The sequence below is a fragment of the Saccopteryx bilineata genome, chromosome 6 (assembly GCF_036850765.1).
Source record: "Saccopteryx bilineata isolate mSacBil1 chromosome 6, mSacBil1_pri_phased_curated, whole genome shotgun sequence".
Taxonomy (NCBI): Eukaryota; Metazoa; Chordata; class Mammalia; order Chiroptera; family Emballonuridae; genus Saccopteryx; species Saccopteryx bilineata.
In genome coordinates this window covers 125,199,568-125,215,491 of record NC_089495.1, presented here as the reverse complement: position 1 = coordinate 125,215,491, position 15,924 = coordinate 125,199,568, and the positions used below count along the sequence as shown (strand labels likewise).

At 55.2% G+C, this 15,924-nt stretch overlaps 2 protein-coding genes across 3 annotated transcripts in view; one reads left to right on the top strand and one right to left on the bottom strand.

Moving 5' to 3' along the window:
• DNAH17 (dynein axonemal heavy chain 17) overlaps positions 1 to 15,920 on the top strand; it is a 106,438-nt gene extending 90,518 nt beyond the window's left edge. For both annotated transcript variants that reach the window (XM_066237599.1, XM_066237597.1), the window contains exons 71-80: positions 1,573 to 1,721; positions 3,110 to 3,237; positions 3,950 to 4,177; positions 5,981 to 6,172; positions 9,862 to 10,041; positions 10,400 to 10,582; positions 11,932 to 12,114; positions 12,942 to 13,085; positions 14,233 to 14,458; positions 15,673 to 15,920. In XM_066237599.1, the coding sequence (XP_066093696.1) occupies positions 1,573 to 1,721; positions 3,110 to 3,237; positions 3,950 to 4,177; positions 5,981 to 6,172; positions 9,862 to 10,041; positions 10,400 to 10,582; positions 11,932 to 12,114; positions 12,942 to 13,085; positions 14,233 to 14,458; positions 15,673 to 15,920 (1,861 nt within the window). The remainder of the gene's footprint in view (positions 1 to 1,572; positions 1,722 to 3,109; positions 3,238 to 3,949; positions 4,178 to 5,980; positions 6,173 to 9,861; positions 10,042 to 10,399; positions 10,583 to 11,931; positions 12,115 to 12,941; positions 13,086 to 14,232; positions 14,459 to 15,672) is intronic.
• Positions 15,072 to 15,924, bottom strand: part of PGS1 (phosphatidylglycerophosphate synthase 1) — a 48,065-nt gene continuing 47,212 nt past the window's right edge. The window contains exon 10 of the mRNA XM_066237600.1: positions 15,072 to 15,765. The gene's annotated coding sequence lies outside the window, so the exon portion shown is untranslated. The remainder of the gene's footprint in view (positions 15,766 to 15,924) is intronic.

Sequence of the window (15,924 nt, the reverse complement as noted above, 5' to 3'; positions counted from 1 at the left end):
GGTCTCAGAGGTGGTCGGCAGGCCCCTTGGCCTCTGCTAACCTGAGCAAGGAAGTGAACCTCTCCAAGACATGACAGACCTGACAGGGAACTGATAGAAACGGGCAGAAAGGACTCCCTCGCGTTGGCTTTCCCGTTTTTGGGGGGGCTTCCAGTCCAGAGAAATTGTTCACAAAATTAGAACAGCTCTCTGCAAACGAGCCAAGCAGACAGAAAGAAAAGTTGTCCTTCAGGTGTGACCATCCAGAGGTCAAAAGCCCCCAAATGTTGATGGCTGCACCACTGTCTGTGGTGTAAACTGCAGCTGCCAGCAGGCTGCTGGCATCCTGCATGCCATGGGCACTGGCTCCGTAAGCCTGTGCCAAGGGCACAGTGCCGGCAGTGGTGGGGCCCCAGGCCAATGGCATGCAGCATCAGTAATGTATCTACAGGGAGTCCCCGTGTGGCCCTGCAATATCATTAGCAGTAATTTATGACATTCCCACCCAGGGCAGGACTTAGTACATTCCGAAAGTCCTTCCTGGACAAGGATCCTATAGCACCTGCATTCTGACTTCATTCCAAAAGCCAGAATCAGTACAATAATGGGAGGCCTTGGGAGGAGCAGCCCCAGCCACTCCCACCTGTGGTCAGCATTGGTCTGGAAACCACACAGTGAAGATGGGGTGGGGGGCTCTGGCACCAACCTGCAGACTCCTTGTTGAATGGGTAAGGAGTGGGGCTGTGGGTGGCCTCTAAGTGAACAGGCCCACCTGGAGGGCCTCCAAGGTGCTCAGAGGATTGAGAGCCACCTGCCGGAGGGTGAGCAGCTCTCCCTGGGTACGCTGCCACCATCCTTTCAAAGACTGAACTGGACATTTAAATCTTGCTAATTTTACCTCCTAAGCTCAGCCACTTGTGGTCACAGAAGAGGGACAGACAGCTGAGCTCCAAAGGTGTGTGAGACCGAGATAGAAAGGGTCCAGGACTTGGAATGGAGAGGTGCTTGTAAAGAAAGGTGTTTACGTAAATCCCATCCTTTTCCTGTCCTCAAAAAACAGCTGTGATTCACGCTTTCTTCCTCCTCACCCCCCGACCCCGCATTCCCCATTAGGTGAGATGACCAAGACGCAGTGACCCATCCACATTCTGTTCCTGCTGCTCCTTGTCCAGACAGCAAACAGGAAATGAGTGGGAAACAGGAATTCGCTGAGAACAGAGCCCTTCCTTAGGAGGACTCAGGGCTCTCGGGGTCCACAGCTACCTGGCACTGAGGTTGCAGCCCCATTTCGGCCTGTATTCCCTCCCAGGTGACCTTGTGTGCCTTTGAAAATAGGCAGCATCAGCTCACTGAACCGCCTCTCACCTGGTCTCAGCAGCTACTCTGAGGAGGGGCAGGTTGCAGGGTACAAGGGAGCAAGGGGTGCCCAGAGCAAACACAGTCAAGGCGGAGAGCACATACCCTCCTCATGCTCCCCTACACAAGGAAAGCAGGCCTTTCTGCTGAAGGAAGTCCACCAGAAAAAAGCCCTTCCCCTGGGTCATAGCCCACCAGCCCCCCGCCCTTGGGGCTGACCAAGCATGTCTCCCTCAGGAACTTTGTGGAGGAGAAGATGGGCAGCAAGTTTGTGGAGGGACGGAGTGTTGAGTTCTCCAAGTCTTACGAGGAGAGCAGCCCCTCCACTCCGATCTTCTTCATCCTTTCCCCAGGGGTTGATCCCCTGAAAGACGTCGAAGCCCTGGGTAAGTGTAGCCAGCCAGTGTGGCCTCAGTCACTGGGAGATGCCAATCAGAACCACGGCGACATGTCACACCCACTGGGATGGTCATTATCAAAAATATACTGCTCACAAAAATTAGGGGATATTTCAAAATGATTATGAAGCGATTAAAAAAAAGCATTTTTTTTGTATTTTTCTGAAGTTGGAAATGGGGAGGCAGTCAGACAGACTCCCGCATGCGCCCAACCAGGACCCACCCGGCATGCCCACCAGGGGGGGCTGCTCTGCCCATCTGGGGCGTCGCTCTGTTGCAACCAGAGCCATTCTAGCGCCTGAGGCAGAGGCTACAGAGCCATCCTCGGTGCCCGGGCCATCTTTGCTCCAATGGAGCCATGACTGCAGGAGGGGGAGAGAGAGACAGAGAGGAAGGAGAGGGGGCGGGGTGGAGAAGCAGATGGGTGCTTCTCCTGTGTGCCCTGGCCGGGAATCGAACCCGGGACTCCTGCACACCAGGCCGACGCACTACTACTGAGCCAACTGGCCAGGACCAAAAAAAAGCATTTGATTTTTTTTTTATTAAACAAGAACATCAGAAAAGCAAATGACAAGTCAAAGAAAGTTGTTCAATTATGCAAAAGAGATCCAAAACCAACTTTTATTTCATTGGTAAAAATGCAAAAGGCTGAAAGTACTGGAGTATCTGCGTGTTCCCTGATCCCCTATATTTTGCGAGCAGTATAGAAAATAGCCAGCATTGGAGGAAGGTGGAGAAACTGGAGCCCTGATGCACCATTGGTGGGGTTGCCATGGGAGACAGTGTGGCAGTTCCTGAATAAGTTACACATAAAATTATCCGTGACCCAGTAACTCCACTCTGTGTACAGACCCCAAAGGAATTAAAACAGGTGTCCAAGCAAGTGCTGTACACAGATGTTCATTCACAATGGCCAAAAGGCAGATACAGCCCAAATGTCCATCAACTGATGATGGGATAATCCTGATGTGGTTCGTGCACACAGTGAAATATTATTCAACCATGACAAAGGAGTGAAGCACTGATATCCCACCCTATGGATAAACCTTGGAAACATGATGCCAAGGGGAAGAGGCCAGACATAAAGGCCCCATGTCACATGATTCCATTTATCTGAAACGTTCAGAATCGGTAAATCTACAGACAGAAAGCAGACCAGTGATTGCCGGGGGCTGGAGGAAGAGGGGTGGACAGTGACTGTCACTGAGTTGTGCATGTTAAGATGGTATTTAAAGTGGTAAATTTGGAGTTGCATGTATTTTACCACAATAAAAACAAGGGAGGGTGAGCATGAGGCATTCCCAGCTGAAGGTCACAGAACCTCTACCTTTGTCATTCTATCATCCCCAAGCTTTCCCGGTTTTTCTTCCTTTTAGGGAAAAAACTGGGATTTACCATTGACAATGGGAAACTCCATAATGTGTCCCTGGGGCAGGGGCAGGAGGTGGTGGCAGAGAATGCTCTGGATTTGGCTGCAGAGAAGGGACACTGGGTCATCCTGCAGGTATGGGGGCCCCGGCCTCCAGGGTGAGGGCTCCCGCACTGCGAGGCTGTGGGTATTGGCCTGGCCTGAAAGACCGTGGGTCACAGGGCTCACAGTCACAGACGGGTGGGAGGTGCCCACGCCAAGTAGAGCTGTGTCAGCCGGGTATCAGACTGCTCGGTGACAGCATGGATTCTTCAATGATGAGAAAGACACGGGGCTTTATGCCAGAGAGCTCCTAAAGAGAACACAAAACTCTAGTGACAAAGCACCCCTGCTCCCCCAAGCCAAAGGCCAGGAGGACCAGCACACCCCCGTCCTGGGTCCTGCAGCTTCCTAGCCCATCCTCTTTCTGGCTGTCCCACTAACTCCTCCAGGCCTTCCAGGCTCCTGACCCCACAGTGAGGCTGACCTCAATCCCTGAGGCCTCACCTAGTCATTTCTTCCTGACCCAAATTGCCCAGAAGAGGGATAGGTACCATATACTCTCAGCCCTATGCCAGCGGAGGGCGGGTGGGACTCGCTTTATAAAGCCTGGAGTTTTGGATTACGTAATTGAGCAGAAGAATGAACTCTGGGACCACAGTCACTTTCTTAAAATTATCCCATATGCCCAGTGCCCCATAAGGGTGGACAGCAGGGTGAGGAGTGCAGGTGCAGTTAGGAAGAGGGCCAAGGACCCAGGGAAGGGAAGAGTGTGTGGGTGGGTGCTAAACCCTGGTCTTGGCCACAGAACATCCACCTGGTGGCCCGGTGGCTGAGTACCCTGGACAAGAAGCTGGAGCGGTACAGCTCGGGCAGCCACGGGGACTACCGCGTGTTCATCAGTGCCGAGCCTGCCCCTAGCCCCGAGTCCCACATCATCCCCCAGGGCATCCTGGAAAATGCCATCAAGATCACCAATGAGCCACCCACTGGCATGCATGCCAACCTGCACAAGGCCTTGGACCTGTTCACCCAGGTAGGGTGGCTTCCCTTCTGTGTGCCGTCCCTGGGCCTGTTCCTTGTCTGAGTGCCCCGAGCGCCCAGAGCAAATGGAATCTCTGGGCACCTGGGCCGAGGATAAGACTCCAAACTGTGAGGTTGCTCCACTCTGGTTCTCTCCCATGCACACCGCCTGCAGCGCACACACACACACATGCACACACGCACACTCACACACGCCTCGCGTTGCACAGCCAGCATATTCCCGAAAGACTAGTAGAGAACTGTAGGAGAACCCATCACTTTATAAAACAGAAATGCACATGTTTAATCAGTGTCATGACCTTCAAGTCCACAGGTAAACCAGTTCCAGGTCCTTGGTTTGACCAAGGACCTCAGGCAGGGGCCAAGCTCCCAAGGGTAGTTCTCCAGTGGTCAGTCAGCTTTGCTGGGGCCACAGTGCCCCCCACCCAGCCCCTGCTCTCCCTCCTTGTGGCCTCACTGGGCTCTGCACCCTGTCCAGGCCCAGGTCTCCCCCTGCTACCTGCTCTCAGTGAGGATGCTAATCTGGGCTTCCTAGTCTTCCAGAGTGGGCTGCAGGGGCCTCAGCCTGCCTGGTCTGAAGACCTGTCCCCTCCATTTCCACTGGGGTCTTGGCTCACGAGTCCTTCCTCCAAACCAAGCCTGTCCCCAAGCCACCACCCTGTCTTCCTTGCTCCCTCCTGCAGATTCTCAGCACCACTGTTTATTCTTTGGGCCCGCCACCCTGTCTTGCGCTAGAACTCTCTGGGTGCACACACTTGGTCTCCAAGTTTGAGTCTAAAACTTTTTTGAAGAAGAAACCCCATATTTTCCAGTAACACCTAACAACCAACTTGCAGAACGCACTGTGCCAACACTGCAGAACTAGATCTGATGGATTTAATATAGAAAACCATAGATGAAACTATCTGATTCATCAACTAAAAATTCCCTGCTGGCTTTTAAGGGACCTTCCAAGGTCAGAGTGAAGTCACAGAGAACCACAGGCAGGAGAGGTACACAAGGTCCCCCACTCCCCCTCCAAGCAGTCGGTAGTGTCCCTGGGGTGTTGTGGGCACAGGGGACATCCAAGCCAGTGTTTGCTGGGCAGAGACAGCCAAGACCAGAGTGGTGAGCAGGGGTTCACCAGGTGCAGGGGATTCGAGACCCTGGAGCAAGTCCCCAGGGCGGGGGCGCCCAGCTGCAGCGAGCCAAGGCCCTTCTCCAGACACGGGGCACTTCCTCCTGGCACTTGTCTCTTTATCCTGGCCATGTGATAGCCACCTGCCCTTCCTCCCCACTCAGAGGCACTCACAGGATAAGAAAGATGCCGCTAAGCTTCCAGATGCCTCCATGTGTTTAAGAGCCACCCACTTAGCAAAGACTAAGCATAATCAGTAACATTTCACAAACCTGATCCCAGTTTGGGCTGGGACTGCTTTTCCCTGGGCCCAGGAAAGAAAGGGCTTGCTGAGCACCCTGCCCCCGATGGGAAGACCCAACCCATTGTTCTGAAGGTGGGGTACTGTTTGTCTGTAAACAAGGAGGAATGCTCGTAACTTGTTAAGTACACCCCAACAGATCCTGTGTTGGGGACTATTTTATTAGGAAGTCAGTATTTTGACTTGTAAATACCTCATAAGTGATGAAACACTTTCTGCCAGTGTTCCAAGTGTTCCCTCCTAGGCTTTGCAGACCTGGAGCAGACAATGGCTCCCCCATCTGCACCCCATCCCCTGTGAAGAGTGGGCAGGTGGGACCTGGTCCCAGTGGGCAAAAGCTTTGGAATACCTCCTGACAGAGCGTGCGCCCCCTGCAGGACACCCTGGAGATGTGCACCAAGGAGCTCGAGTTCAAGTGCATTCTGTTTGCCCTCTGCTACTTCCATGCTGTGGTGGCCGAAAGGCGCAAGTTTGGGGCCCAGGGCTGGAACAGGTCATACCCCTTCAACAATGGGGACCTCACCATCTCCATCAACGTGCTGTACAACTACCTGGAGGCCAACACTAAGGTGAGGGTGGGGCTAGTGCCCTGCTCAATCCTCCTTCCTCCCGCCCCCTCCCTCTCTTCTTTGTTCTTTGTCTTGAGTCACAGCCAAGGCAGTAAGGGCCTCTCCAGCCCGCCAACCTGGCTCCGTGATCAGCACCTGGACATCGGCCACCCCCCCCCACAGGTGCCAGCCATCTGGCAGCATCTCTGCTTGTCATCACACTCCTCGGGGGTCCGGTGTCCGACACCTGAGTAGGGATGCCCCTAGGAATCCCAGCACCTGTGGGTGGCGTGATCTGGATTGAATAAGGCCAATGCTGGGTCACTGTCTGGACATGGAACCCAGACACCACGAGAGGAAGGATGGGAACACTTCTTGCCAATTTTATTGAAAATAAAATGTGTGGTCGGACACAGCGCCACAGAGGACTGGAAAGAGAGCCAGCACACCCTCCAGGAATGGTCCCTGGCCGTGAGGGAACTAGCAGGCCTAGGCAACGAGTGTGGCCTGGAGGTATGACCACAGATGTGGGGCCAAGCCCAGCAGTGAGTGGCTTGTGCCCCTATGGGCAGCCCAGAGGCCTGACTAGAGACCCTAAGGCTTGGCCACCATCTGGAATTGGGTGGGTCTCCCACCATGCTTGGCCCTCTCAGGACCTTCCTTATAGGAAGCTTGGCGCTCACCCAGAACCTGCCTCTGTGAGCCCCAGAAGGCAGAGGGCTGTTCCCCCCACCCCAAGACTTGGGTTCCTCCTCTGGCCCCTAAAGCAACAGCGACAAGGACTGTGGCTTGCCCATCCAACATTGAGTGAGACAGGAGAACGGGCAGTAAGAGCAGTGCTCCTCCAAACCTCCTGGGGGCAAGGGAGCAAGGTAGGTGGTCAGAGCAGACCCCTCCCTCCCAGCGAGGGGTGAGGAAGGGCAGCAGAGCTGCCTGCCCCCTTGTGGCACAGACAGAAAGCGTGCTGGGGCCAGGGACCCGGGCTTGAGGCCCAGTTTTGCCCCTCACTAGCTGACCTCCTGGAGCCTAGGGACAACACCCCGGTCTCCGAGCTTTGGGGGCTCAGTGAGGAAAGGTGGGAAGTGCCCTGCCTGACCTGGGAGCCCTAGTTTTAGGAGCCTCCCCTGTTTCCCAGCTATGGTAAGGAATCTGGAGGAGGGTGGAGAGGTGTGGCCTCAGGCCAGGCCAGGCCAGGCCAGGCCAAGGAGAAGTGAGCACAGCTCCTGGGGCAGCCTGACGAGGGTCTGGCCTCTGATGACCTGTGATGTCAAGCACCATCCTGGCCCACAGCCCAGAGAGGACTCCCCTGCCCCAGCCTAGGCAGCCACAGTGGAGCCACCAGCCTAGACCCTGGGGGAACACAGCTCCGCCTCCCTCCCTCAAGCACTGCTGTCACCCAAGTCTGAGCCTGGAAGGCTTTCTGTGCTCTGAACGCTCACACATAAATCGGCCATGGGAAGTATTTCCCCTGTCACCACAGTTCTGTCATGGCAGCTGTCTCTGGGTACACTGCTGTGAGGAACGGTCTTGCCGGAATCTTCTCAGACATCTGCTCAGACGCTCCCCCACTGTGCACACGCAGAACCCAGGCTGTCCTGTGTGCTCCCTGCCATGGGGAAGAAGGGTAAGGATGGCCATCAGGACAGAGAACTGTCCTGTGTCCCAGCTCCAGGGAGGCAACAAGTAACCTGACTGACAGACTCGCCCGTGTCTCTGGGCCCTTCCATCCTCCGGACTAGGACACAGATGTGCTCAGACTCTCGGGGGAGGTCTGGTGATGTGTCTGACAGGCACTTGGGGAATCATCGCAGGTGTGAGAATGCTGATGGCATCTGTCTCTGGGGATTGGGCCACTGTCCCCACCCAAGGGGAGTGACATTTGCCAGGAGGCAGCTCATGGGAGCCAGGGAGGCGGAGTATGGTGTGCCCACTCTGCCTGACAACTGCCCCCACAGCAAATAAGTAAAACCCCATGGAAGCAGCTGCTAAGCACACAGAGATAACTGAGCAGAGAAGAAACGCTGTCACAAAACAACTTAGAGAATGTTAATGTTCTGACTACTATAAATTCAAGAGCCAATTGATTAAGCAACAAGTTCTTATTCAGTGAACTTGACCTCGCCAGCATTTGGTAAACATCTGCTCCAGGCAGGCGCAGTGGAAGCAACAACCCTCAGGGAAAACACGGTTGCAAACATGGCTGGGTGCATGCCCAGAGGCCCCACACCAGGAGGCCCGCAGGGTAGCTGGCCTCCATCCATACCAGCCACACCAACCACATGTGACACGCAGCAAGTACAAACTACACCCTGGATTAGAAAGCTTGGTACAAAAAAAAAGAATGTAAAACAATAATTTTTATGCTGATACCTTTGGAATGAACTTCATACTGAAGTGGCTGCTAAAAAACTTGAAATGTGGCCCTGGCCAGTTGGCTCAGTGGTAGAGCGTCGGCCTGGCGTGCGGGGGACCCGGGTTTGATTCCCGGCCAGGGCACATAGGAGAAGCGCCCATCTGCTTCTCCACCCTCCCCCTTCCTCTGTCTCTCTCTTTCCCTCCCGCAGCCAAGGCTCCATTGGAGCAAAGATGGCCCGGGCGCTGGGGATGGCTCCTTGGCCTCTGCCCCAGGCGCTGGAGTGGCTCTGGTCACGGCAGAGCGACGCCCCGGAGGGGCAGAGCATCGCCCCCTGGTGGGCAAAGCATCGCCCCTGGTGGGCGTGCTGGGTGGATACCGGTCGGGCGCATGCGGGAGTCTGTCTGACTGTCTCTTCCCGTTTCCAGCTTCAGAAAAATACAAAAAAAAAAACAAAAAAACTTGAAATGCCACGTGGCTGTCACTGTGGCCCCCATGGCCCCCCTGTGGGGCATGGCTGTGTGGGAGGGACTGGTACACGCTAGGGCGTGGACACTAGCAAAATGGGCTCCGGCCTTGCTGGGGAGGCTACATGGTATGTTTGGGGATAGTGGCAGCTGAGGAGCGGGCACCCAGTCGGAGAGCGTGTAACAGGTAAGCGAGAAAGGACAGCCAAGTCAGCCACTGAGGGTGGGATGAGCGGAGAAATAAACAGCCCATGGTCTGGCTACCTGGCTCACTTGGTTAGACTGTGGGCCCAGAAAGCCAGGATGAGTATGTCTGCTAGGTCACACTGCCCACCCCATTGGGTCTGTGCTGCAAAGACCTGAGATGCAGGTGGGTAAGAGCCACTGGGACGGAGGAATACACAAGGAAGCTCAGAGCCAGGGCACTCTGTGTGGGATCCGAAGAAAGACCCACTTGAAGGTCTGATGAACTGGACTTCATGGCCAAAAGTCAAAACCCAGTCAATGTAGAATTAAACTGCTTTGGTAAAAGTAGACATGGAGGGACAGAGCCACAGATGGCTCTGAGTTTCAGAGTGTGGGGGATAAAAGAGGAATGGGCAAAGGGGCAAGTTGGGGCCGGAGGGTGGACCTGTGGGATTTGAGGCACTGGCAGAGTTCCAGCCAAGTCACAAAGTACAGAGAGCAGGCTGTGGGCAAGGGCCAGAGGCTGTCCCCTGCCACCCGAGTCAGACACCTAAGAATGGTGGAATACGGGGAGGAGGTGAGCCTTGGGCCTGGGGATGAGGGCAGCAGGTGACCCTACAGGCCTGCCACATATGAGCTGGCTCTCACACTAAATACAGACAGAAAGTGGCAGTTAGCAGGAAAGGCCTCTGTCCCCTCTCCAGGTGCCCTGGGATGATCTCCGCTACCTGTTTGGCGAAATCATGTACGGTGGCCACATCACGGATGACTGGGACCGCCGGCTCTGCAGGACCTACCTGGTAGAATACATCCGGGCGGAGATGCTGGAGGGAGAGACCCAGCTGGCCCCAGGGTTCCAGATCCCCCCCAACCTGGATTACAAGGTGAGGAGTGCTTTCTCAGGGACAGGCCACGAATTGAACACAAACTCACTCTGTGACGCAGAATCACAGAGGTTAATGGTATTCTGGCTGACTACCCACTGAGAGCCTCAAATCACAAATGTTGTATCAGTAATTGAGCAAGAAGCAAGGGAACCAGGATGAAAGGGTTTGAAGCACAGCCTCTGCGGAGGGAGCTTCGGCTGGGTAGCTGGGGAGGAAAGAGGAGCAGCCCAGGAAGGGGCCAGGGGATCAGTGGGTGGGCGCCGAGGGCAAGACGTGGGCAGATCATTCTCTTAAGGAAGTTCCAGCTCACACTGCTCTACCTTGGCAGCGTGCTGACCATCCTTCCCCTTCTCAGGGTTACCATGAATACATCAACGAGAACCTGCCCCCCGAGAGTCCCTACCTATACGGCCTGCATCCCAACGCAGAGATTGGCTTTCTGACGGTCACCTCGGAGAAGCTGTTTCGCACTGTCTTGGAAATGCAGCCCAAAGAGACAGACTCGGGAGCCGGCACTGGGGTATCTCGTGAAGAGAAGGTAGGAGCCTCATGGTCCACCCATGACAGCAAAGGGCAGGGCCCAGAATCTGGAGTCACAAATGTGCCCTGATTGGCAGCAGCTGTTAGCAACCACACTTGGGTCCTACCCCAGACCTTGGAATCAAGAGCTCTAGGGTGGACCCCTGCTAGTAAGTCTCAGTGGCACTGGTGCAGGTTCACGGGCCCAAGGAGGAGCACGGGATCCGCGGGTCATTGGGCAGGCTCCCTGCCACCGTCTGCATGCGCTAGTGTGAGCCCGAGATCCCAGAGAGCAGCAGCAGGGTCTCCCAGGACAGCCCCTCCAGGGGAGCTTAAATGATGCCAGTGGGCAGAAACCATTAACGCCCACAGCAGCAGAAAAGGTCAGAGAATATAAGAGCGTTTAATAAATCTTCACTGGTCTGGGTTACCTCTGTGTCTCAGGATGCATCAGCACCTTTGCACTTTTTTTTTTTTTTTGTATTTTTCTGAAGCTGGAAACGGGGAGAGACAGTCAGACAGACTCCCGCATGCACCTGACCGGGATCCACCCGGCACGCCCACCAGGGGGCGACGCTCTGCCCACCAGGGGGCGTCACTCTGTTGAGACCAGAGCCACTCTAGCGCCTGGGGCAGAGGCCAAGGAGCCATCCCCAGCGCCCGGGCCATCTTTGCTCCAATGGAGCCTTGGCTGCGGGAGGGGAAGAGAGAGACAGAGAGGAAGGAGAAGGGGAGGGGTGGAGAAGCAGATGGGCGCTTCTCCTATGTGCCCTGGCCGGGAATCAAACCCAGAACTTCTGCATGCCAGGCCAACACTCTACCACTGAGCCAACCGGCCAGGGCACCTTTGCACTTTGCAATGTATTCTGGGTGCAGTCTATTAAAAATCAGCTAAGTAGTGGGCTTCCCAGTAAGTAGAACACATTCTTGATTGGGAGACCCTCAGTGCTCTTAAGCCCTGTGACTGTTTTCTTGGTCTAATGATTTTTACACCAGAAGCCTATAGATGGGCAGGCAGTGTACCCAGCCATCGTGTGGGCCACTCATTGCACGGTCCCTGCAGACAGCCGACACTGGGGACAATGTCACAATGCCACAGCTATCAGATGATCCCACAGGGCCATGGAAGCTGATGCATGTCTGAAAGTACTGGGTGAGGGGGGCCTGATGCTCCCATGGCCACAGCCACATGGCCTTGACAATGGGGACTGGACACTCAGCTTCTTAGACAAGACCCTTACCCCTTGTCAGACATGGTCCCATTTTTCCAGCAATCGCACTTGTCTTTGCTCCCAGACTCGGGGCTGTGAGTGTGGGGCAGAACTGCCAGCGTAGCGCAGTGACAGGGCTGGTGGGCCCGACTTCCAGGTGAAGGCCGTGCTGGATGACATCCTCGAGAAGATCCCGGAGGCATTCAACATGGCCGAGATCATGGCGAAGGCAGCAGAAAAGACACCCTACGTAGTGGTTGCCTTTCAGGAATGTGAACGGATGAATATCCTAACCAATGAGATGCGTCGCTCACTGAAGGAGCTCAACTTGGGGCTGAAGGTAAAAATATGGGTTGTCCGGGCCCCAGGAACAGACGGGAAGCGGGCTGGCCAGCGCACGAGGACTCACCCCTCAAGTGCAAAACAAACAGCCGAACCCAGGCCCGTCGGCATGAGCCCGTCCACGTCCTAGTTTGAACTTGTGGGCATCCAGAACAGGCCACCAAAATCACCTACACCAGTGGGTTTTTTCCCTTTTTTTTTCTTTTGTGACAGAGACAGAGAGAGAAACAGAGAAAGGGACAGATAAGGATGGACAGACAGGAAGGGAGAGAGATGAGAAGCATCAATTCTTCGTTGTGGCACCTTAGGTGTTCATTGACTGCTTTCTTTTATGTGCCTTGACCGGGGGGGGGGGGGGGGGGGGGGGCTACAGCAGACCAAGTGACCCCCTGCTCAAGCCAGCGACCTTGGGCTCAAGCTGGTGAGCTGTGTTCAAACCAGACGAGCTCACATTCAAGCCAGCAACCTCAGGGTTTCGAACCTGGGTCCTCTGCATCCTAGTCCAATACTCTACCACTGTGCCACTGCCTGGTCAGGCAGAACAGTGGTTTTCAACCGCCAGTCCATGGACTGCTGCTGGTCCACTAGAAATTTCCTGCTGGTCTGCAAAAGACTTAACCGCCCTGATGTTGCATGATCTAGACTAGTCCCTGGCAGAAAGCACCATGGTAACCTACACCCTGTGTGAAACATTCTCACAACACTTATGGGTGGTGCTCCCGGCCTTGCCAAGAGTCGGTGAAACAAGGCCTGTGAAATACTAGATCTGCACCATGCCAAGTGTCACAGCCAGGGCCCCTTAGTACCCGTTTCTCTGTCCCTTAGGGGGAGCTGACCATCACGACTGACATGGAAGATCTGTCCACGGCTCTGTTCTACGACACCGTGCCCGATATGTGGGTGGCCCGAGCCTACCCCTCCATGATGGGCTTGGCGGCCTGGTACGCCGACCTGCTGCTCCGGATCAGGGTAAGGATGGGGTTCTCCAGGTATGCCTCAGCATACCCCACCCCATCCACAGCCTACAGGAGCATGGCTGTGAGGGGGAACGTGCCCCCCCCCAGAGGCTTAGAGGCCCCTGCTAGCCTGGCTTTTGTCAGAGCAGGGCCAGAAGGGCCTGGTCCACACCCCACAGACGCCTGACAATGTAGGCCATTTCCCCTAAAGGAAGAAAATAGCCGGCTTAAAGCAGAAGCAGCTTCTAGTGACACAAATAGAGCTCTTGCCAACACGGCTCAGAAAGCCCAGTTGACATGCTCATCTGTTGAGCCACCTTCTGAAAGCGGCGAGATGATGAAAGCAGAAACCTCTTTTGGGTTCCCAAATTCTCCCCAAAGTTTAGCCTGCCTTCCTTGGTCCTCCTACTCTTGGTCCCTCATTTAAAATGGAGCCAGGGCCTGACCTGTGGTGGCGCAGTGGGTAAAGTGTCGACCTGGAAATGTTGAGGTCGCCGGTTCGAAACCCTGGGCTTGCCTGGTCAAGGCACATATGGGAGTTGATGCTTCCAGCTCCTCCCCCCTTCTCTCTCTCTGTCTCTCCTGTCTCTCTCTCTCCCCCCCCTCTAAAATGAATAAATAAAAAAATTAAAAAAATTAAAAAAAAACAAAAAAAAAAAAAATGGAGCCAGGCCCTGGCTGGTTGGCTCAGCGGTAGAGCATCGGCCTGGCGTGCAGGAGTCCCGGGTTTGATTCCCGGTCAGGGCACACAGGAGAGGCACCCATCTGCTTCTCCACCCCTCCCCCTCTCCTTCCTCTCTGTCTCTCTCTTCCCCTCCCGCAACCAAGGCTCCATTGGAGCAAAGATGGCCCGGGCGTTGGGGATGGCTCCATGGCCTCTGCCTCAGGCACTATAGAATGGCTCTGGATGCAACAGAGCGACGCCCCAGAGGGGCAGAACATCGCCCCCTGGTGGGCGTGCCGGGTGGATCCCGGTCGGGCGCATGTGGGAGTCTGCCTGACTGCCTCCCCGTTTCCAGCTTCGGAAAAATGAAAAGAAAAAAAAATGGAGCCAGACAGGAAAGCATGTCTTGGGCCTGCAGCTACTCTGATGGGTCTGTCAGGCACTCTCTGTGCTCTGCTGAGAGTTCCCTGCATGACCCGCTCGTCTTCCTCCCCAGGAGCTCGAGGCTTGGACGACAGACTTTGCCCTGCCCACCACAGTGTGGCTGGCTGGCTTCTTCAACCCCCAATCCTTCCTCACTGCCATCATGCAGTCCATGGCCAGGAAGAATGAGTGGCCGCTGGACAAGATGTGTCTGTCTGTGGAAGTGACCAAGAAGAACCGGGAGGATATGACTGCCCCCCCACGAGAGGGCTCCTATGTGTATGGGCTCTTCATGGAAGGTGAGGAGAGAGAGAGTCGATGGTGCCTACAGAATTGTGCTCTTGGCAACCACCAGCTGTGCACTGCAAGGGGGGGGTGGGACAGGCGCTCAGAGCAGCCCCATTAGCTCGCAGCTTGGAGTGGACTGGACACAGTGACAAGGTTCTGACAATCGGCTCAAAAAGAGGTTTGGAAGGAACGGAAGTCAGCAGGCTTACCCTCAATCTGAGTTCCTGTTTCAAGGTGAGGAAGGACTCTCCTTCCAGACCTGGGGACAGGGAGCCAGCCCAGGACAGATGTGCATTTGGTGGGTGAGGGGGGGGAGTTCAGGATCCTCCCTTGGCTAGAGCTGCTGTCCAAATCCCACTTTCTCTCTGAGCTGCTGCTGCCCCAGGCACAGGTTTCAGGGAGGCCTGGCTGTCCACCTCCTATTAGCCCAGGTCCTGGTGCCCAAAGGGCCAGGCCCGAGCAGCCTGGCCAGACAGGACCGTCAGGCAAACCACTTCCTTAGCCCCACTCTGAGTGCCAACTACTCTACCACATGTGTCTGTCCTACTCAGTGAGTGACATGACTCCTTCTGCAGAGGTGTCAGGGTCCTCTGGGTCCCACATCACCACAAACAGCACAGCGGCAGCCATCCTCCAGATTTATTTTGGAATTACAGACAGGAGATGTAAACATCACTAACCGGGGAGTGTGGAACTAGTAGCAGCCTGGATAAAGGAGAGTGTCAGTTCCGTGTGCATATGTGTAGGCAACACTGCCTGTGCACGCACAGTGACAGCTCCATGTCTAGGCAAGGCTGCATATGCACAGACAGTGACAGCTCCGTGTGCGTGTATAGACGATGCTGCATGCGCACAGTGACAGCTGTGTATAGTGGACACTGCATATGCACAGTGACAGCTTCGTGTATGTAGAGGCAACAGACACTGCATGTGCACAGACATCACAGGTGCAGGGACCAGCAGTGGTGCTTTCTTGCACTGAGAAGAGGCTGGCAGATGAGGCTCTAGGACATCACAATCTGAACAATGGGCCAAGTGGGTAGTGCCGGGCTGTGCTCAGTGCACGTGGGATATGGGCTGTCACAATACCCAGTAGCATCCGTTTACAACTCCATCTGTAGCAGTTCCTGTGCCCGGCACCTGGCCTGTGTGCTTTGGGGCGGAGCTAAGCCAGGGGTCTCCCTTCCGGCCCTTCCCCTCACTCACTGACAGCACTGTCCTGCAGGAGCTCGCTGGGACACCCAGACCGGAGTCATCACTGAAGCGCGGCTGAAGGAGCTGACGCCAGCCATGCCTGTCATCTTCATCAAGGCCATCCCTGTAGACCGCATGGAGACCAAGAACATATATGAGTGTCCTGTTTACAAAACACGTATCCGCGGCCCCACCTACGTCTGGACCTTTAACCTGAAGACCAAAGAAAAGGCATCAAAGTGGGTCCTGGCGGCCGTGGCCCTGCTCCTTCAGGTCTAGCCGC